The sequence below is a fragment of the Bombyx mandarina genome, chromosome 15, assembly GCF_030267445.1.
Source record: "Bombyx mandarina strain Sakado chromosome 15, ASM3026744v2".
Lineage (NCBI taxonomy): Eukaryota > Metazoa > Arthropoda > Insecta > Lepidoptera > Bombycidae > Bombyx > Bombyx mandarina.
The window spans coordinates 11,208,520-11,224,651 of record NC_143221.1 but is presented as its reverse complement, the minus strand read 5'-3'; the positions used below and the strand labels follow the sequence as shown (position 1 = coordinate 11,224,651).

Sequence of the window (16,132 nt, the reverse complement as noted above, 5' to 3'; positions counted from 1 at the left end):
TTTATCAACTCCTAGTATTTTATCCGCTGTTATGACGTAACAGTTTCAGACACAATTTTACGTACAAACGCTTTTTTTACAAAATATTCATTTAAATTACTGGGTTAATTAAATCACTGTCAGAGAACATTATGGCCATATCACAAACATTTCATTAAATAAAAAAAAATACTCCAAAAATCATTTTTTATTTCATAAGTTCAGCATTAGAACATAGATTATTGTCATTTACAATCTTTGGGCAACAACCTAATAATTTCATGCGGATTTGAATATATCATGTTATTATCATCATCGAAAGTCAAACCAAAAACGTTCCTAATATAAGCAACTACCTCTAACTTGTATTTTTCTTTGTCAGCAATATAAATTGCATTCTGTCCACAAAAAAATGCAACGCCATCATGATTGACCTCCAACGCCCTGAAAATTTTGGGTCCCTCGTACAAAATACGTTCTGACGTGCCGTTTTTTATTTCATACAATCCGTCCCTCGTAGTTATAAAAATATCATCATCACCATCGACGGCGAATTGAAATATTTTTTCTTGAATGTGCTCTATGATTTCTATAATGTCACCAACCTTCTTGTGAAGGCGGAGCGACGGATACACAATAAAATAAAGATGTTTATAAAAAAACATATCCCAAATATCGTGATATTTGATAATATGCTTGATTTCGCCAGGTTCCTTGAAATTATGAACATACACTCCATCGCTACCTCCAAAGTATATTAATTCATGTTTCCTATCCACCGTTGTTGCAAATCCGTTTGTAGTTTTGTTTATCGCTTCCGGCATCATCTGACCATGTCTCACGTAGGCGATTTCGAACGTATCTTTCTTGTCGTCTCCGATGTTTTGGCTGAAGAAAACTGTGTTATTGTAATACGACAGCTGGTAGGGACGGTTGACACCATTCGATAAAACTTCTTTCCTGTGAAATTTTCCGTGTAAATAAACACCATCACAAGTCACATCTTCTTTTTTTTTATGCCCTTCTTTGCCGTAAACAGTGATGAGCACACTGAACAATACTATAACAATTTTCATTGTTATTCGTTAAAGGTTCGAAAGGCATAGAGCTGTATTTTAAAATGACTGCTAAAAAATAATTATGTTAATGGTTTTGTTGAATAAGTATCAAGTTACCTGATAATGTAATACATAATGCTATGAAAGATTGGGTGTCATTTCTGTGGGCGTAGCTTTTAATTTTATTGTAGTATTCAATGTAGATATTTGAAATAGAACGGCAAATTTAGTTTAAATTAATTTGCCGACGCGGTAAGTAGTTAGCTAATGTAATATTTTTAACAAAGAAAAATGAATTTATGTATCTCCCTCTGTAAAGTATAATAATAAACGCGATATTAAACCGTAAAAATTGATTTATGACGCATACTAAACTAAACTAACATACTATAACTTTAATTCAGTTTATAAAAACATCAGTAAAGTACAAGTACACGTTTATTGAGTTAAGTATATCAGACACAAAAATCTCGAAAACTATTTCGTACTACGTATGTCCTTCTCATGCTCTCCCGACCCCGGGGTGAGACTGATCCACCCACTGAGGTAAGATATGACGTCAACGTTTACGAGGCCACCGAACTGAGACGCGATAACGACCTAATTTCAACCTTCTGCTGTCGGTGTTAAGGTAAAAAATGATATTTTTATTTTCAATTCCAATAGACATCACAAGTTTAAATTGGATCGTTTTGAAACCAGTAACAATCAGCTACATTTTTACGAGCCTTGGACTTGTACGGCTTCTAGTTTAAAGCTCAGCCGAAATCGCTAAGTAATCGCACACGAGTAACTAACGTTTCGCCTAATTTCAGATATTCATAATTTTAGATTCGACTAGCCGTACTCGCCCGCTTCGCTGAGCATTTAAAATGAACATAATTATTTATTATCATTATCATTAGGGAGTCCAACACTCATATAAATATTAGCCTATCCATTAAGTACATGTATTTTCTACATGGATACCAAGTTTCAAGTCAATCGGATGCATGGTTCAGTAGTTATAACGGAACATCCGTAAGAACCACTGTAGATTTGTATATTAGTATAGATTAAGTGGCTTTTACGACGCAATATTAAGAATTAAAATGGATTTAACGTTTAGCTCCTTAAGCAGATGCTTGTTCGGGACCATTCTCATTAATTATACAGCCTTTTTAGTGCCAGTCCACTGACTGATATTTTAACTCCATACAATTATTCTTTTCCCACCTCACGTTTATCTGCTAATTTATATAAGTCTCCAAACATTCGTTCAATACCTAAGACGACCCGCCGAATGTGTTATAGTTACTGAAGTTCATTTACATCATAAAGTAAATACATACAACCTTGAGATATAATTAGATTGAATTATCGGTTGTATTAGAATACAGCTATCCCATTCTTCAAACCGGAACATGATTAATTTAGAGCAGATTTAAAGAGTTCGGTATTACCAAGACTTACCGTTTGGCGGTACCTTTAAGCTGACTATGTGATGTAAACCTAGTATTTGTTTTACATCGACGTATATAACATACATTATATCATGTTTTAATGATACATTGCGTGGCAAATATAACCTTGTTTCTAATATGAAAATTGTGAAGTCGTGCACTTCGATATTGACTTAAAAATAAAGTGGTTTTACCTCGATCACACAAAAGTGACATTCTATAACACGAAAATATAAAATCTAAATAGACCTTCTAATCCTAGCATACATATATAAATACACAATGTTATTGAAATAGTATTTCCTGCACATCACTATTTTAACACCTAAATAGGTCACCTGCATAGTTTATTTTCAAATTATAGATTGAACTGAGGGGTGTCTAAAAACAAGCATAAATATTATTTCACCGTTGTCAAACCAATATCAGTTATTAGCACTTTTTGGAGATTTCATCATTTTGTTTATTAATTACTGTTAGTTTATTAAGCAAATAACTCTATGAGACTCTTTTTACACTGTGCGATCGATATACTACTCGTCCTGTAGCAACAGTTACGATGACTATATACATACTTACTGGTACTATATACTTACTGGTGGTAGGACCTCGTGTAAGTCCGCGGGGGTGGGCACTGGGCATGCGAGAGACACTTAAAGAAGACTTCCAAACCAGGTAGTTTACAGGAGAACTAATTTATGGACAACCTCTTGGACTCTCGGACCGCCCTGCCTATTTCTGCCGTGAAGCAGTAATACGTTTCGGTTTGAAGGGTGGGGCAGCCGTTGTAACTATACTTGAGACCTTAGAACTTATACCTCAAGGTGAGTGGCGCGTTTACGTTGTGGATGTCTACGGGCTCCAGTAACCACTTAACACCAGGTGGGCTGTGAGCTCGTCCACCGATCTAAGCTGTAAAAAAAACGTATATGACTATAGCAACATTTTCTATGCGTATGCGACTATAGTAGAAAAATCAATTCTGAATAAGATTTAGATTTTTTTTATTCTTCTTGCAGGCATCGAACATACGGTCCTCCTGACGGTGAGTGATCGCTCATGGACATCAGCACTGCCAGGGGCACAGCAAGACATTGCCAAGTCTATCCTTAATGCAATAAACGCAAAAGATCTACAATTTATATGCAAAATTTAAAGTATCTCGGACGTATGATTAGAGATCTCGTGACGAGTGAATGATATTCCGCTTTAGTAGAAATATACTAAGAAGATCTGATAACGTCGATTTCCACAAAATAACGATCAGTGTAATGATGAACACTACTTTCGCGTGTGCCATAAAATTGTGTATAATCTATGGTATAGCCTAATAAATCGAAAGTCTTCATAATTGTCGCCTGATTGAATCGAGGCCGCATCACAGTTTGAGCAATTGAAGTTGCTCCCGTTTAACATAATCTCTTGCATAAGTGACGTTTGTACCTCAAATTTCTGGAGACTATATTTGTAGCGGACGGTTTCTTATTTAGATAATTATACTTTCTTTGGATTTGTGAGGAGGAAGATTTTTACAATAAAATAAAATAAAATTATGATGCAACTTTCATGGCTGACAGTTTATTCTTAAAGACTTTTGAAACAAAATGAAAAATTATAAAAATATAAATGACAGCTGTTGCTTTGCAATTAAACGTTTTACTGCGGTTCCGAACAATATTCATCGTTTATTTATTAAATGGTGTTAAAGATTAATTTGCTGCGCGGTAGATAAATAACGGCAAATATACCGTTTTTAATACTAGGTACGTCAGCGCAAATACAATATAAATTCATGCAAACTAGCTAGTTTTCTTATCTTTTCTAAATTATTGACTTTGAATGCAATGAGCACATAGCCTATCTAATGATGGGTAGCTACCATCCCTCATGGACATCAGCAATGCCACTGACAAAGCGAAATCTCTACAGACCGTTGATGACTCTTCTAAAAATTTTCTAATCCACTTTTTTTCATTTTTAGTTAGTTATAATTTTATTCTAAGTAAGCTCCTAACTCTGGATTGAAATAAAAATACCCACAATATATCAAAATAAAATTTTATTCATATCTTGATTATATATGTACATAGAAATGTGCTTTTAATTTCTAAGCTTACACATCTTTGGTATAATATTTATCGATCTTTGCAAAGATTGAAATAGTAATAATAGTTTTTTAAGTTTGGTTTATTGCTATAATAACAGTATTGAGGTGTATTTTTTATATACTTCAGTCAATCTCTTAGTATTTAGCGCGTAATCATTAAAAGAGATCCGCTAATACGTCTCCTTATTGTATATTATATAGTAATTTCAATTTATTAAATGCATTTTCGTGATATGATAATATTATAAAATGATATAAAAAAAATTAAACACAAATTTACTCACTCAAGCTTTTCTAAATCTTTGTTATAAACCACAAAATAAAACTAAAACACTAGTTCAAAAACTAATTGACAATGAAACTAACTAACACCTTTGATTCCGCAATAATAATTATGAAATGTGACTTTTACATTTCGGAATAAATGCTATATGCGGGAACAAGCTTTCAGTTTTAAGGACGGACCATATTTCAAAATTAAGACATAATTTAATATTAACGATTATGTAGGTATACGAACGGTATTATAATAATAACGATATTAGTTAATAAATACCACATGATACTTATAACCTTTAGACACCTACAGAATATATTAGATAATTTTAAATATAATATAATAAAACTTCGTTAGTTTTCATCCCGATCTTACCAGGCGTGAAAGAAAAACCATAACAGAGGTAAGCGCTAGACTAAAAAAAGGTTTCTCTGCACCGCCGCACACCATTCTCCTTGATGCAATCGAGAGCTTCTTGTTCTGAAGCAAACTGTGTACCGATTCTATTTCCCATCTCGGCATTCGTCCAGGCTCACGGGAGAATAAAGCTGAAAATAGTTGAGCCGTTCGTCCGTTTGCTGGCTCTTGACAGAAGTTTAACACCAAGTGATCGTTAACTGCTTTTAGAACTTGCACTGTTCCGCTAAACTGTTGATAATTCGGACGGATTGCCAACGTACCTAAAACATACATGTGTAATTAATTTGTGGATTTAATGATATTTTTGTAAAGTTAAAAGTTAGATGATTTTTTTATTGCTTCGACGGGTGAACGATCTCACAGCTCACCTGATCTGAAGTGATTGCCGGATCGTACAGACATTAAAAACGTAAATGCCGCCACCCACTTTTAGACTAGAGCTCTAAGTCACAATTCTATAGTATAATGACTGCTCTTCAAACTGAAACTCATCATTGCTTCGTGGCAGAAATAGGCAGTGTCATGGCACCTACTCGTGCGGGCTCAAAAGACGCCCTACCACTACTTCATACAGAGAAAACACAGGTATACCTAATTGTCAAAATAAGGATAGGGGCCAAGTATAGGTATATTTCCATGTAATGCCAAAAACAACACAAGAACTTTAAATTTTAATTATTCAGACAATAAATTATAAATCCTAACCTTGTTTTATTGTACTATATGGACAAGTGGGTACACGACTCGTCTAATGTTAAGTGATTACCAGAGCCATTAGGTATTACTAGATGAATCCCAGCTGTCAACTTGAGGCTGAGTGAGTCTCCATTATAGTATATTAAGACCTATACAAATGACATTAAGATTATTTTGTCAACAACTTCGTGGCTGAAATAGGCTATATAGTGATCTCTCGTTCGTAAGACTTGACCAGAGTATTTCAACCCTGAGATAATCGCATTGCTTAATTCGAAAGTATCGGAGATCCTACCCAGTTGAAAAAATATTCGTAATTAGTTATGAATTTTTAATGAGCGCGACATTAGTCATTCTGCCACCGGTCTGAAATAATATTTATAATTGCTTACCATTTTGTTCGTTAAGGACTTGCCAATATCCAGCGGAGTCATTTCGGAAATACAATGAATATTCCACGGTCTGACCTGCTTCGTCCCACAATAGTCTGAGACTCCTGTATTGCTGTCTAAATTTAGCGTTAATTTGCTGCACGTGGAACAACTGGTTCTCTGTTGATGGCTAAAATAAATAAAATTTTTCAATATTACCCTTATTGATATAGATTTCGAATACCCGAACAAGTGAACTAGAGTCGTTTCATCAGTTTTATTATTATTATTATTATTAGTATTTTTGAACCTGGTGTTGAGTGGTTACCGGAGCCCATAGACATCTACAACGTAAATGCCACCATCCACCTTAATTTTATCTTCTATTTCAAAGGCTTGTTTTGCGATCAATTCAATGAAATGAATGAATAATTTAATTTACTGGTTAGTATTAAAGATCCACAAGTTCATTATTACGTTCCGGGGCCACTTAGCCTGACCTCATGAGTCACTCACGTGGGAGGAGGAGCCGGTGAAGGAGGATTGTGACACAGGTCGTATGGTCAAAAGGTGCGTTAGATACAAAAAAAACGACCCTAATTACTTCTGTACATTGGGTCATCCATTCTGAAGTGGGTGAAGCAAATTCCGACTCCGTTAATTGGCATTATTGTAGTTATGACTAATACAGAGTAATCCTAATTTATTGACCCAGTTTGAATGCTGTAAGGTTACAGGACTAGTGTCCTTATGCTAGACTTAATTTGGCTGGTTGAATTAATTTAACAACATTTATAAATTCATAAGTTTTTATCTTTTCCAATATTTCATTTTGATTTCACTCTTAACTGTCAGTAACACATATTCAAAACTTCGACTCAAAGAATAAAATTTTATTACAATTGATATGTTTTCTTATTACTTTTGATAGTAAACAGTCATTTGAACCAATAGACGTAATAAAATAAATGCTCAACACAAACTGAGACGTAAAGTAGTCAAGTCTCAAATATATTATCTAAACTCAAACTGGTACGCTCTTCGGCTTCGCGACAAAAATGCCTATACATGTACCTATCAATACGGCCTCAACATTCCTTCTAGGATTCCTTCTACCCCTAGTACGCAAGTACGCAAATTTACAAATTTTTTCCGGTTTAGATTCACAAATGGCATCCCGTAACTAAAAAATACGAGACTACGAATCGAACATTTCAAACAAAAAAAAAATACTTTTATGTATTATATTTTTGTTCTTTTAGAAACAGAGAAATACGATTAGTGCGCGATTTCGTCGAGACATCGTTTTGGCTGGTTAAGAAAGACCATTTCCAGCATAATCAGAACATCGAACTTTATTTGGACATTCAAATTGTTGGCCAGGATGTACCGCGCTCATTGCGTCCGGAGTCCGGAACCCTCTCGATTCACAGGCCCTATATACAAGGGATATCCCCACGAGAATCAGATGACTAATGTCGAGTCTTTTATCGGTGTGTAGTTCATTACGAAATAATTATTAATGGTCACACGATAAGATAGCAATTCATTTGCAATTTTTGTGTTTAGTTAATTGCAATTGTGTTATTATTATTTAAATTTAAGATTATTTTTTCCAAACGAATTAACGAATAGTGTAAATTAGTAATTAGTAATAATATCTTAAATGAATATGTTGTAAGTGAGTAACAAAATTGAACAAAATATCAGAAAACAAAGTGAATTAAAAATTATAATTTCATAATATTATTATTCATTCATTATTTCATTGAATTTCTTAAAGGATTTTCGTTTTTCAAAATCATGTTGGCCAATACAAAGTTATTATAGTGTTGCGTCTATTTCCTATTTATAAGAATGCAATGCAAGGACACAATAGTTCAGCCGTCGTGAATAGAATCCACGTGAAGAGATGAATGAATAATATTTGCTCAATTGAGAACTTGCACATCTGTCTCACACAATTTTTATGAATGACTTAAATATGATTTAATGAATTTCTTATCAAGAAAAATTATGGATAAAACACGAAGTAGCTTGTTAAAGTAATGAATAAAAGTATATATAGTTTGAATCAAAATATCGAAAGCTTACGCTAAATAGTTAGGTACTTAATTTAAAAATATGACAAGATTAAGCAATATTCTATTGAAAAAATGCCTACCCCAAACGTAGATCTTGGGAACTCTTCAGCCTCCCATATTGTTATGACGGGACAACTATTGTACTTATTAACACCCTCTTTGATCAAATGCTTGTAAAGTTCGACCGCTTTCCATACCCCTGTCACTCGTCTTATATCCAATTTGTCGTATTCGTGTACACGTTCACATAAAACTGTACTGTTAGATTGTGTTTGATTTCGCTCATCGATTCCCGACACTACAGAAACCGTGAAAAACAACCACAGAAACCTCCAAATGTATCCTTGAAATGCCATTTGATCGTGTGATTTTTCCACGATTTTTACACAAAATTAATTCATTTTAAATAATGTAATATTCGAATTATTATCATCTGAGTTTGGCGAGATGCGCGGGCGCGTAAATATTGCGCTTTTTCAAGAGATCGACTCCGACTGACAAGTGAACAAGCGTGCGGGCGGCTGATTCACGCGACTTGACCCCGCACTAATAAACAAACGTTTGATACAATAACTACGATACCTACTATGCCAATTTTTGTTTTCTAAACTACATTCTTAAGCTGACCTTTACAATACATTTATTACGAATAATGATAGCAAATTTCTGATGTTGAAATATCTTATATTATAAATATGTATTGAACTTTTTAATTAGCTAAAAAGCTCTAATCTCACTTGACGTAGCAGTACATGACTAGTTATAACCAGCCATCACCTAAGATTTATGTTTCAATATAAAGGCTACAGTAATGCATATTTGCTTCATGGCAACATGGTGGTAAAACATATCACTAGTGCTATTACTATTTCCCAATCTTCTATCCGTAGTAATATCCGAGCGTATTGTCAGCCCGGATGAGTTGGAGAATCTTCAGTCAATAAAACGGGTATTCTTCAGAAGCAAACTTAGTTTTGTGGTGAAAGTACAATGTACATGGCAATATGATAGTACCTATGTATGTATGTAAGTGTAGTATTAATTATTAGCTTTGCTTCGCTCCCTAAACAAAAAAAATCGTGGTACCTAACCTATCAGGCTTACCACCAGTAAGTACGTAAGTAAAAACTATAAACTCAATTCAGAAAAAATTAGGATTTAACAGCACCATTCAATCAAAAACACACTAAAATAAAATAAAATTGACTTACGCGATCCAACGGCTCTGAAATGTGAATTACCACGCATGTTCTGTAGCGATCTACTCTCGCATCTCCAGCCAAGTGCTGTATGATTTCTACTCCGTACCACATTCCCATCAGTCTATCCACCCAAATACCAGTCTGTGGTGATCTATTTACACAATAGTCTCTCATGTTGTTCATGAACGGGACCTCGTACGAACTAAAGCTCTGACCGTAGCCAGCGTACCGGTCAGTGCTATACCCTGGTGGGTAGAAAAGGTTGGACTTCATCGTATTGTAACTGCCATATCCTGGCGTAGAGTATCCGGGACTGTAGTTTGGGTATCTTGTAGCTTCAGGAAAATTGGCAACATCACTGCCATATGTGTTCGCCTTGTACGGTATTTGAAATGGATTTGATATCGTTGAATACGACGAATATCCTGGATAGGGAGTGCTTGAGTACTGATCTCCGTAGCGTTGGTAGCTTGCACTATTTACTATTCCCCAAAATAAACTCAAAGTCCCAAGTAAATCGAACATGTTCACTTTATTTCAGTTACTCGGTCAGCGGGCGTAGTCGCGTGTTTGTTAGTTTGCGGTCTACAAAATATGACTGCTCTCGTCTTACTATAAGAGTGGGAAGTAAACTTATTAAGTCCAATTAAATGATCCCAGTATCCGACAGACACGAGCAGGCACATCAAAATGTTAACTGATCTAATTAAAATACGTGTGACATTTGCCCTTTCAATTACATTAAATTGATAATAAACTAAAACAATACTTCAAATAATTTAACAATTACGATTCGACAGTCAATTTAATGTTTTTATGTCAACAAAGCAATAATAATAAATAAGTATCCGTATTCTCATCACCTTCTTAGGCCTTACAGCCGAGGGTTGGCCTTAGCCTGGTCCAGTAGGTATGTCTCTCCAGACTGCTCTGTTCAGGGCTTTCTCCTTCCAGTTCCTGACACCGATAGCATTGAGGTCGTGCTCTACGCCATCCAACCATCGGAGTTTGGGTCTGCCACGACTTCTGCGGCTCTTTGGTTTGCCATAGAGCAGTTGTCTTGGTATTCTGGTATTCTCCATTCGAGCCGTATTCTGTTTTAACTAAAAGCGTGGGGCGAGCTCGGTTAGAATTTCAGCAAAATGCTGTGCTATTTCGTGGACTATATAGATATATCCACCCACGTCTTGCTCTGTTAAATTTATCAGCTGTACAATGTAAAATAAAAAGCCATGGCCACAAGTTTAATATTTACATTTTTTTTGTGCCATAACGATAGAGCTCTGGAAATCTGAATTGTAGACATTTTATGAAGGCTTTTTGTATCGGTTTCTGACTTTATCCAATAGGTGGGTTAAGTTTGTCAAGTACGGGTGACGTGGACTCCTAACTGCAGCTCTTATAATCGGTTTGTTGAGGAATATGCGGTTAGCGTTATCATGATGTAATAATAACGAATATCGGTTAGTTTTCAACATCAGTGTTCAAACTTATCGTTTCGTCAATGTTACCTATTTTCGAAAATTACTCTAATGTTGCACGCTCCCTATTTAACTCGAACACTGAATTGAATAACTACTGAAAATCGAAAAATTTGAAGTACAATAAGACAAAATATGCTTGCTGTTATGTGAATTTGAAACGGATTCAAGAGTCGAAATGTAAGATTATTGAAAGAAAAATTTAAAAGTCAATATACACCATTTACATTCCCCGGGAATATGTGTTGGCTGATCTTCTGTCACCGGTAGCAAATATTGTGTCAACACCAATTACTAATAATATAGTAAGTACTAAATATAAGTATTAATAATAATATTAGACAAAAACAAGTTTAAATATTTAAAAGTTAGTGTTACCATTAACATCCCTAATGGTCAGTTACTGTGAACGAATACAAGTATCAATAAAGTTTCATATGATGTTGGTCTATGCTTTATTTTAATTCAAATTCGTGTATATTTTAATACAGTGGGTATTAAAATATATACGAAATCGATATCGTTAATATGTTAAGCGTCGGTTGGGAATAAGAATTTTGCTCTTAAATTTAAACTGTTACAGAATAATACCCTACTATACATACTTATTCTACTTCTATATACTTATGTACTGTTATATATAAGTTATTGAAGGTATAAATTACGATAATGATTAAGAGGCTTATTATCGAAGTGCCGTTTTCGTACTTCTGCACTATGTCAAATAATCTCGTTTCCACAACTATCTACAATTTTTACACAGGACCATAATTATGAATTTGAATATAATGTATGCATTTCCGAATTAATTAGATGCTGTAAATTGTATCTTTAAGAAGCTCTCGATTAGACGTAACAATATTGTTTGTGACGGATGCACGTGAACTGTGATCTTTGACTGCAGAGATGAGTCGGGTCACCGTTCTAAGCAGGAACTACCCTTATTAACAATTATGCTAATTATGTTCCATTACGAACATAAAATTGTCTATAAAGTAATCTTAAGTAATAACTAGATGATGACCGAGCATCGCTCGGTTTTTTTTTTATAACGCCATCTTGTTGTGTCTTTAAAGCGGTTAGTTGCCCTCAATTAAGAAAAATAGTATTATTATTCGCCAATAGATGTCGGGAAGAGTTGATTAATGAAAACACGAATAAAATTTTCTGAAAATAAATCGTAGCTAGATAGATTTATCGCCCCCGAAATCCCCTGTATACTAAATTTTATGAAAATCGTTGGAGCCGTTTCCAAGATTCAGATTATATGCATATATATTAATATACAAGAATTGCTCGTTTAAAGGTATAAGATTCACACAGAACACATGAAATACAAACAATACAATTTTGTGACGATACATTTGTGGCGGCCATGAACCCGAGTAACATAGTCATAAAAATAAATTTAAAAAACTTAAACGATTTAGTAAAAGCGGTTTTGCTAAAAAAGTCATCGCTGGGAGCGAGATGATGAAGTCCTAACATAGTATACTGTTCTGCCTTTGGCGCCACTGAGCATGCGAGAGACACTTAAAGAAGACTTCCAAACCAGGTAGCTTACAGGAGAACTAATTTATGGACAACCTCTTGGACTCTCGGACCGCCCTGCCTATTTCTGCCGCGAAGCAGTAATGCGTTTCGGTCTGAAGGGTAGGGCAGCCGTTGTAACTATACTGAGATCTTAGAACTTATATCTCAAGGTGGGTCGCGCATTTACGTTGTAGATGTCTATGGGCTCCAGTAACCACTTAACACCAGGTGAGCTGTGAGCTCGTCCACCAATCTAAGCAATAAAAACAGGGTGCGTGTACTTATGTACGCGCGTAAGAAATTATACTTTATTTTTATTAATTTCTGTTTTTTTTTAAATATTAAATAATTAATAATTAATATTTAACGTTAATAATTTAATAATATTTAGTATGAATAATATTAAATAATAATTTTGTCATTTATATAACTAAAGAATTAATGCTAATAACACATTTATTACGAGTGTACATGCGCGAAAGTTCACCTGCGGCTATATTCAGACTCGCCAAGTTACATCGGTCGTATTGTAATGAGCGATTTAGTTGGCAACTTCATTTCTGTTAATTTTGTGTCACGGTGCGCGCGCATCGTAAAATTTCACTCTCATAAATTTTTCATAACGCGCCTAAAGAAGTTTAACTTCAAAAATAAATAAAAAATATGACTAGCGTTAGCTAGTGCTCCCAGGTTGAGCCCCGTGAGTTCACCTGCCAAACTATGGATAATTATAATAGCCTCTCAAGCTGCCAACGATTAATAAGGTAAAAGTTATATTGTCTATGCATCTTAGTAAACGGATGGTTTTTTTTCTTAATGAACGAAAGCGGCACTATAATCGGCGCCAACATTATATAAATAAATAAATAAAAAATACAAAATGCATTTTAAATAAACATATTATAACCATGAAGGAAACTAAAACTAAAATAAATACAAAATTTTAAACATTTAACGTTATAATTTGGTTATGTATGAATGTGAATGTTATAATTTATTGTCTTTGGTTGAATTCTCATTAAATATTTCATTCTAAATTTGTCAATCAACAAGAACGAATTAGAAATAATTATTTTAATTAAAATGCTTTAAAAACAATGCCTTATTAATAAAATTATGTAACACAAGAAAACAAAATATAAAGAACTGCCTAGAACACAGCCAGCACAAATAGTTGAATAACGGTACATATTTGGCAGATCAAAGCTAAAGAACTGTCTCTGATAGTCATACCACTCCCACCTATTCATTTTTGATGGTGATCTCCTCAAGATAAGCGTGAAAATACCACCGTCGCCTATTTCCGAACAATGATTGATGATCAATAAATGCTGAGATGCTTTTAGGATTCTTATTACTTGCGGATGTCTCGGAAGCACGTTTGGATCCCAAATATCTGTGGAACAAATAAATTTGAATAATGTTTTTTTTTTATAAGTTCAGCTTAGCTTAGCCTAGCATTTCTTGATAAGAGTTTTTCCTGTAATTAATTAAATTAAAAGCGCAACTCAACACAATTATTTTTAATAGATTTTTGGCAAATGAGATCATTGCCCACATGATTTTTAGCTGTTACCGGAGTCCATCAGCGTCATAATGTGAATTGCGTTACCGATCTTGAAATATAGGCCAGGCATATATTATAATACATGTTATAACGTCAGTTCAATACCACAAATCCATCAATGCTTGGCGGTAGATAGAGAACAGAATGGTTTGTCTTACCATCACTAAAAAGTCGACTTGCTTGCAATTCGTTCGTTATATTGTCAAAATGATTCAACTTTAAGGTTACAATTGGCAAAAAATGATAACGCTGTATTCACACTGTTATCATTAAGTATAAAAACATTTAAAATATTAAACTCGATTTTATGTCTTTTAGAAATCTCTGATAAGAAAGATATAATTAAATAGAAGAAAAGCAAATAAAATGAGTAAGAAAATAATAAACAGTAAATTATATTATGTACACTGCGATGTAAAAAAAATAGTATTGTATGAATATGTGAACTTGCCCATTCCTCTAGCTCGCATTTCTCTTTCAAGCTGTCTTCTATCCTCAGCAACCCATAAACCAGGTTCGTCAGTCGAATATTCATACGTCTGCTCCATACTTTGACCATCTTCATCCCAAATAATTCGCAGACGTCTCTCACTGTACATGTCTCTCCGAACGCTTCTCTTGATTTTAACATCAACCCAAGATCCGGACATTGAATTATCTGACCACGGATTACTCTTATACGAGCGCCAATTGTAATCGGAATAGTTAGGCCGGATAATCTAAAAATAACGTATCATTTTAATTTCAATTAAATCCCGAATAAATAAATAACGTAATATTATAATATATCAGATGTTTTCATAAACATTGATATGATTTATTGTGAGCCTCCAACGATTAGTGCCAAGTCATGTCACAAAGCGAGCAAGGATGCTTTCTGATTTGGCAGATTATTCCAATATCGGCAATATTAGAATATTAGAATTTTAGAATTTTAGAATATTAGAATATTGCCGATATTGGAAAGCAAATGATTGACCTCATGCCACAAGGCGAGCGGTATTCAGATTGTGATAACTATGGGCTCTATTAACTGCATAAAGTCAGATGGGCTAGATGGAACACCAGCGGCATCGCCGCGGCGTCGGTCGGGCGTCCTGGGGGTGGCGCCGCAAGTCTGGTTGTAGTGTTGACCGCAGGAACCTCTTTACTCGGACCGGGTTCTGACCCCGGGTGGAGATCGGACGTCGGGTGTTAGAGTGCAGGGGAGTCGTTTAGTGCAGTAGGGCCCTAAAAATATCCTTGGACCTGTTGTTGGTAGACACGGATCAGTTTCACGTACTCCGCGCGCCCTCTAAGCGCGGGAATCTCGAAGGAGGTTCGACCACCGGCCCGAAAAAAAAAGTAGACCTTAACCCATCCACACCAACAATATAAAAACTACTATTAATAGTGTAATTGACTGAACCAAATGAAATGTAAGTATTCCTAAAAACCCCATATTTTCTTGCTCCGTTTGCTACAGACTGGGAAAAATAAAAATTAGCACATTGCTCTTGAACATCTGTGATAATTAGCGTATTTAAGTACTCACGGACCAATCCAACCAGTCTTCGTGGGGCTCCGTGGTCACGTCAGTAATGTACAAAGTGACGCAACCAATTTCGTTAGGTTTATTAGTCATGTCAGGTGTGTGCTGCGCGTATCCCGCTCCGTACCACATACCGAAGACATCGTCCATCTTGAAATGGTGCGACCAGCGAATACTATCGCCGCAGAACCCTTGAACTCTCAGCGTTGAGACAAGTATTACAATGGTCGTCAGAAACATGATTCCACACAGAGCAGTGTAAAGATTATGGGGCAAAGTGCTGGTCGCGCCCTATTCTCGTTAATTAGCAAATTGGTACAGGTGATCTCGCCAAGTGTCACAGTCGCTACTGCGCATAGTATGATTCATGTAAATTAAAACATT

General features: G+C 35.1%; 3 protein-coding genes across 3 annotated transcripts; all 3 read right to left on the bottom strand.

Moving 5' to 3' along the window:
* Positions 1–177: 177 nt before the first annotated feature.
* Positions 178–1,419, bottom strand: LOC114241677 (ommochrome-binding protein-like). The gene has a single exon (XM_028172589.2). It carries the CDS (start codon positions 1,053–1,055, stop codon positions 225–227), a length of 831 nt encoding a protein of 276 aa, XP_028028390.2. The 5' UTR covers positions 1,056–1,419; the 3' UTR covers positions 178–224.
* A 2,618-nt stretch (positions 1,420–4,037) lies between these two features.
* On the bottom strand, positions 4,038–10,254 carry LOC114241691 (uncharacterized). The gene is made up of 3 exons (XM_028172609.2): positions 9,646–10,254; positions 6,372–6,540; positions 4,038–5,543 (listed from the first exon to the last, which is right to left on the bottom strand). Exons 1-3 carry the CDS (start codon positions 10,159–10,161, stop codon positions 5,224–5,226), a joined length of 1,005 nt encoding a protein of 334 aa, XP_028028410.2. The 5' UTR covers positions 10,162–10,254; the 3' UTR covers positions 4,038–5,223.
* Positions 10,255–13,587: 3,333 nt separating this feature from the next.
* LOC114241671 (uncharacterized) lies at positions 13,588–16,132 on the bottom strand. The gene is made up of 3 exons (XM_028172584.2): positions 15,752–16,132; positions 14,669–14,936; positions 13,588–14,046 (listed from the first exon to the last, which is right to left on the bottom strand). Exons 1-3 carry the CDS (start codon positions 15,986–15,988, stop codon positions 13,739–13,741), a joined length of 813 nt encoding a protein of 270 aa, XP_028028385.2. The 5' UTR covers positions 15,989–16,132; the 3' UTR covers positions 13,588–13,738.

What these genes read in the sequence shown, in the direction of transcription:
- LOC114241677 (XM_028172589.2), bottom strand. Translation starts at nt 1,055, where the DNA reads ATGAAAATTGTTATAGTATTGTTCAGTGTGCTCATCACTGTTTACGGC.
- LOC114241691 (XM_028172609.2), bottom strand. Translation starts at nt 10,161, where the DNA reads ATGTTCGATTTACTTGGGACTTTGAGTTTATTTTGGGGAATAGTAAAT. An exon ending in TTTCAGAGCCGTTGGATCGC is followed by an intron (nt 6,541 to 9,645) that starts GTAAGTCAATTT and finishes TATTTATTTTAG; the next exon opens with CCATCAACAGAGAACCAGTT. An exon ending in AGTCCTTAACGAACAAAATG is followed by an intron (nt 5,544 to 6,371) that starts GTAAGCAATTAT and finishes TGTATGTTTTAG; the next exon opens with GTACGTTGGCAATCCGTCCG.
- LOC114241671 (XM_028172584.2), bottom strand. Translation starts at nt 15,988, where the DNA reads ATGTTTCTGACGACCATTGTAATACTTGTCTCAACGCTGAGAGTTCAA. An exon ending in AAGACTGGTTGGATTGGTCC is followed by an intron (nt 14,937 to 15,751) that starts GTGAGTACTTAA and finishes CGTTATTTTTAG; the next exon opens with ATTATCCGGCCTAACTATTC. An exon ending in AATGCGAGCTAGAGGAATGG is followed by an intron (nt 14,047 to 14,668) that starts GCAAGTTCACAT and finishes TTTGTTCCACAG; the next exon opens with ATATTTGGGATCCAAACGTG.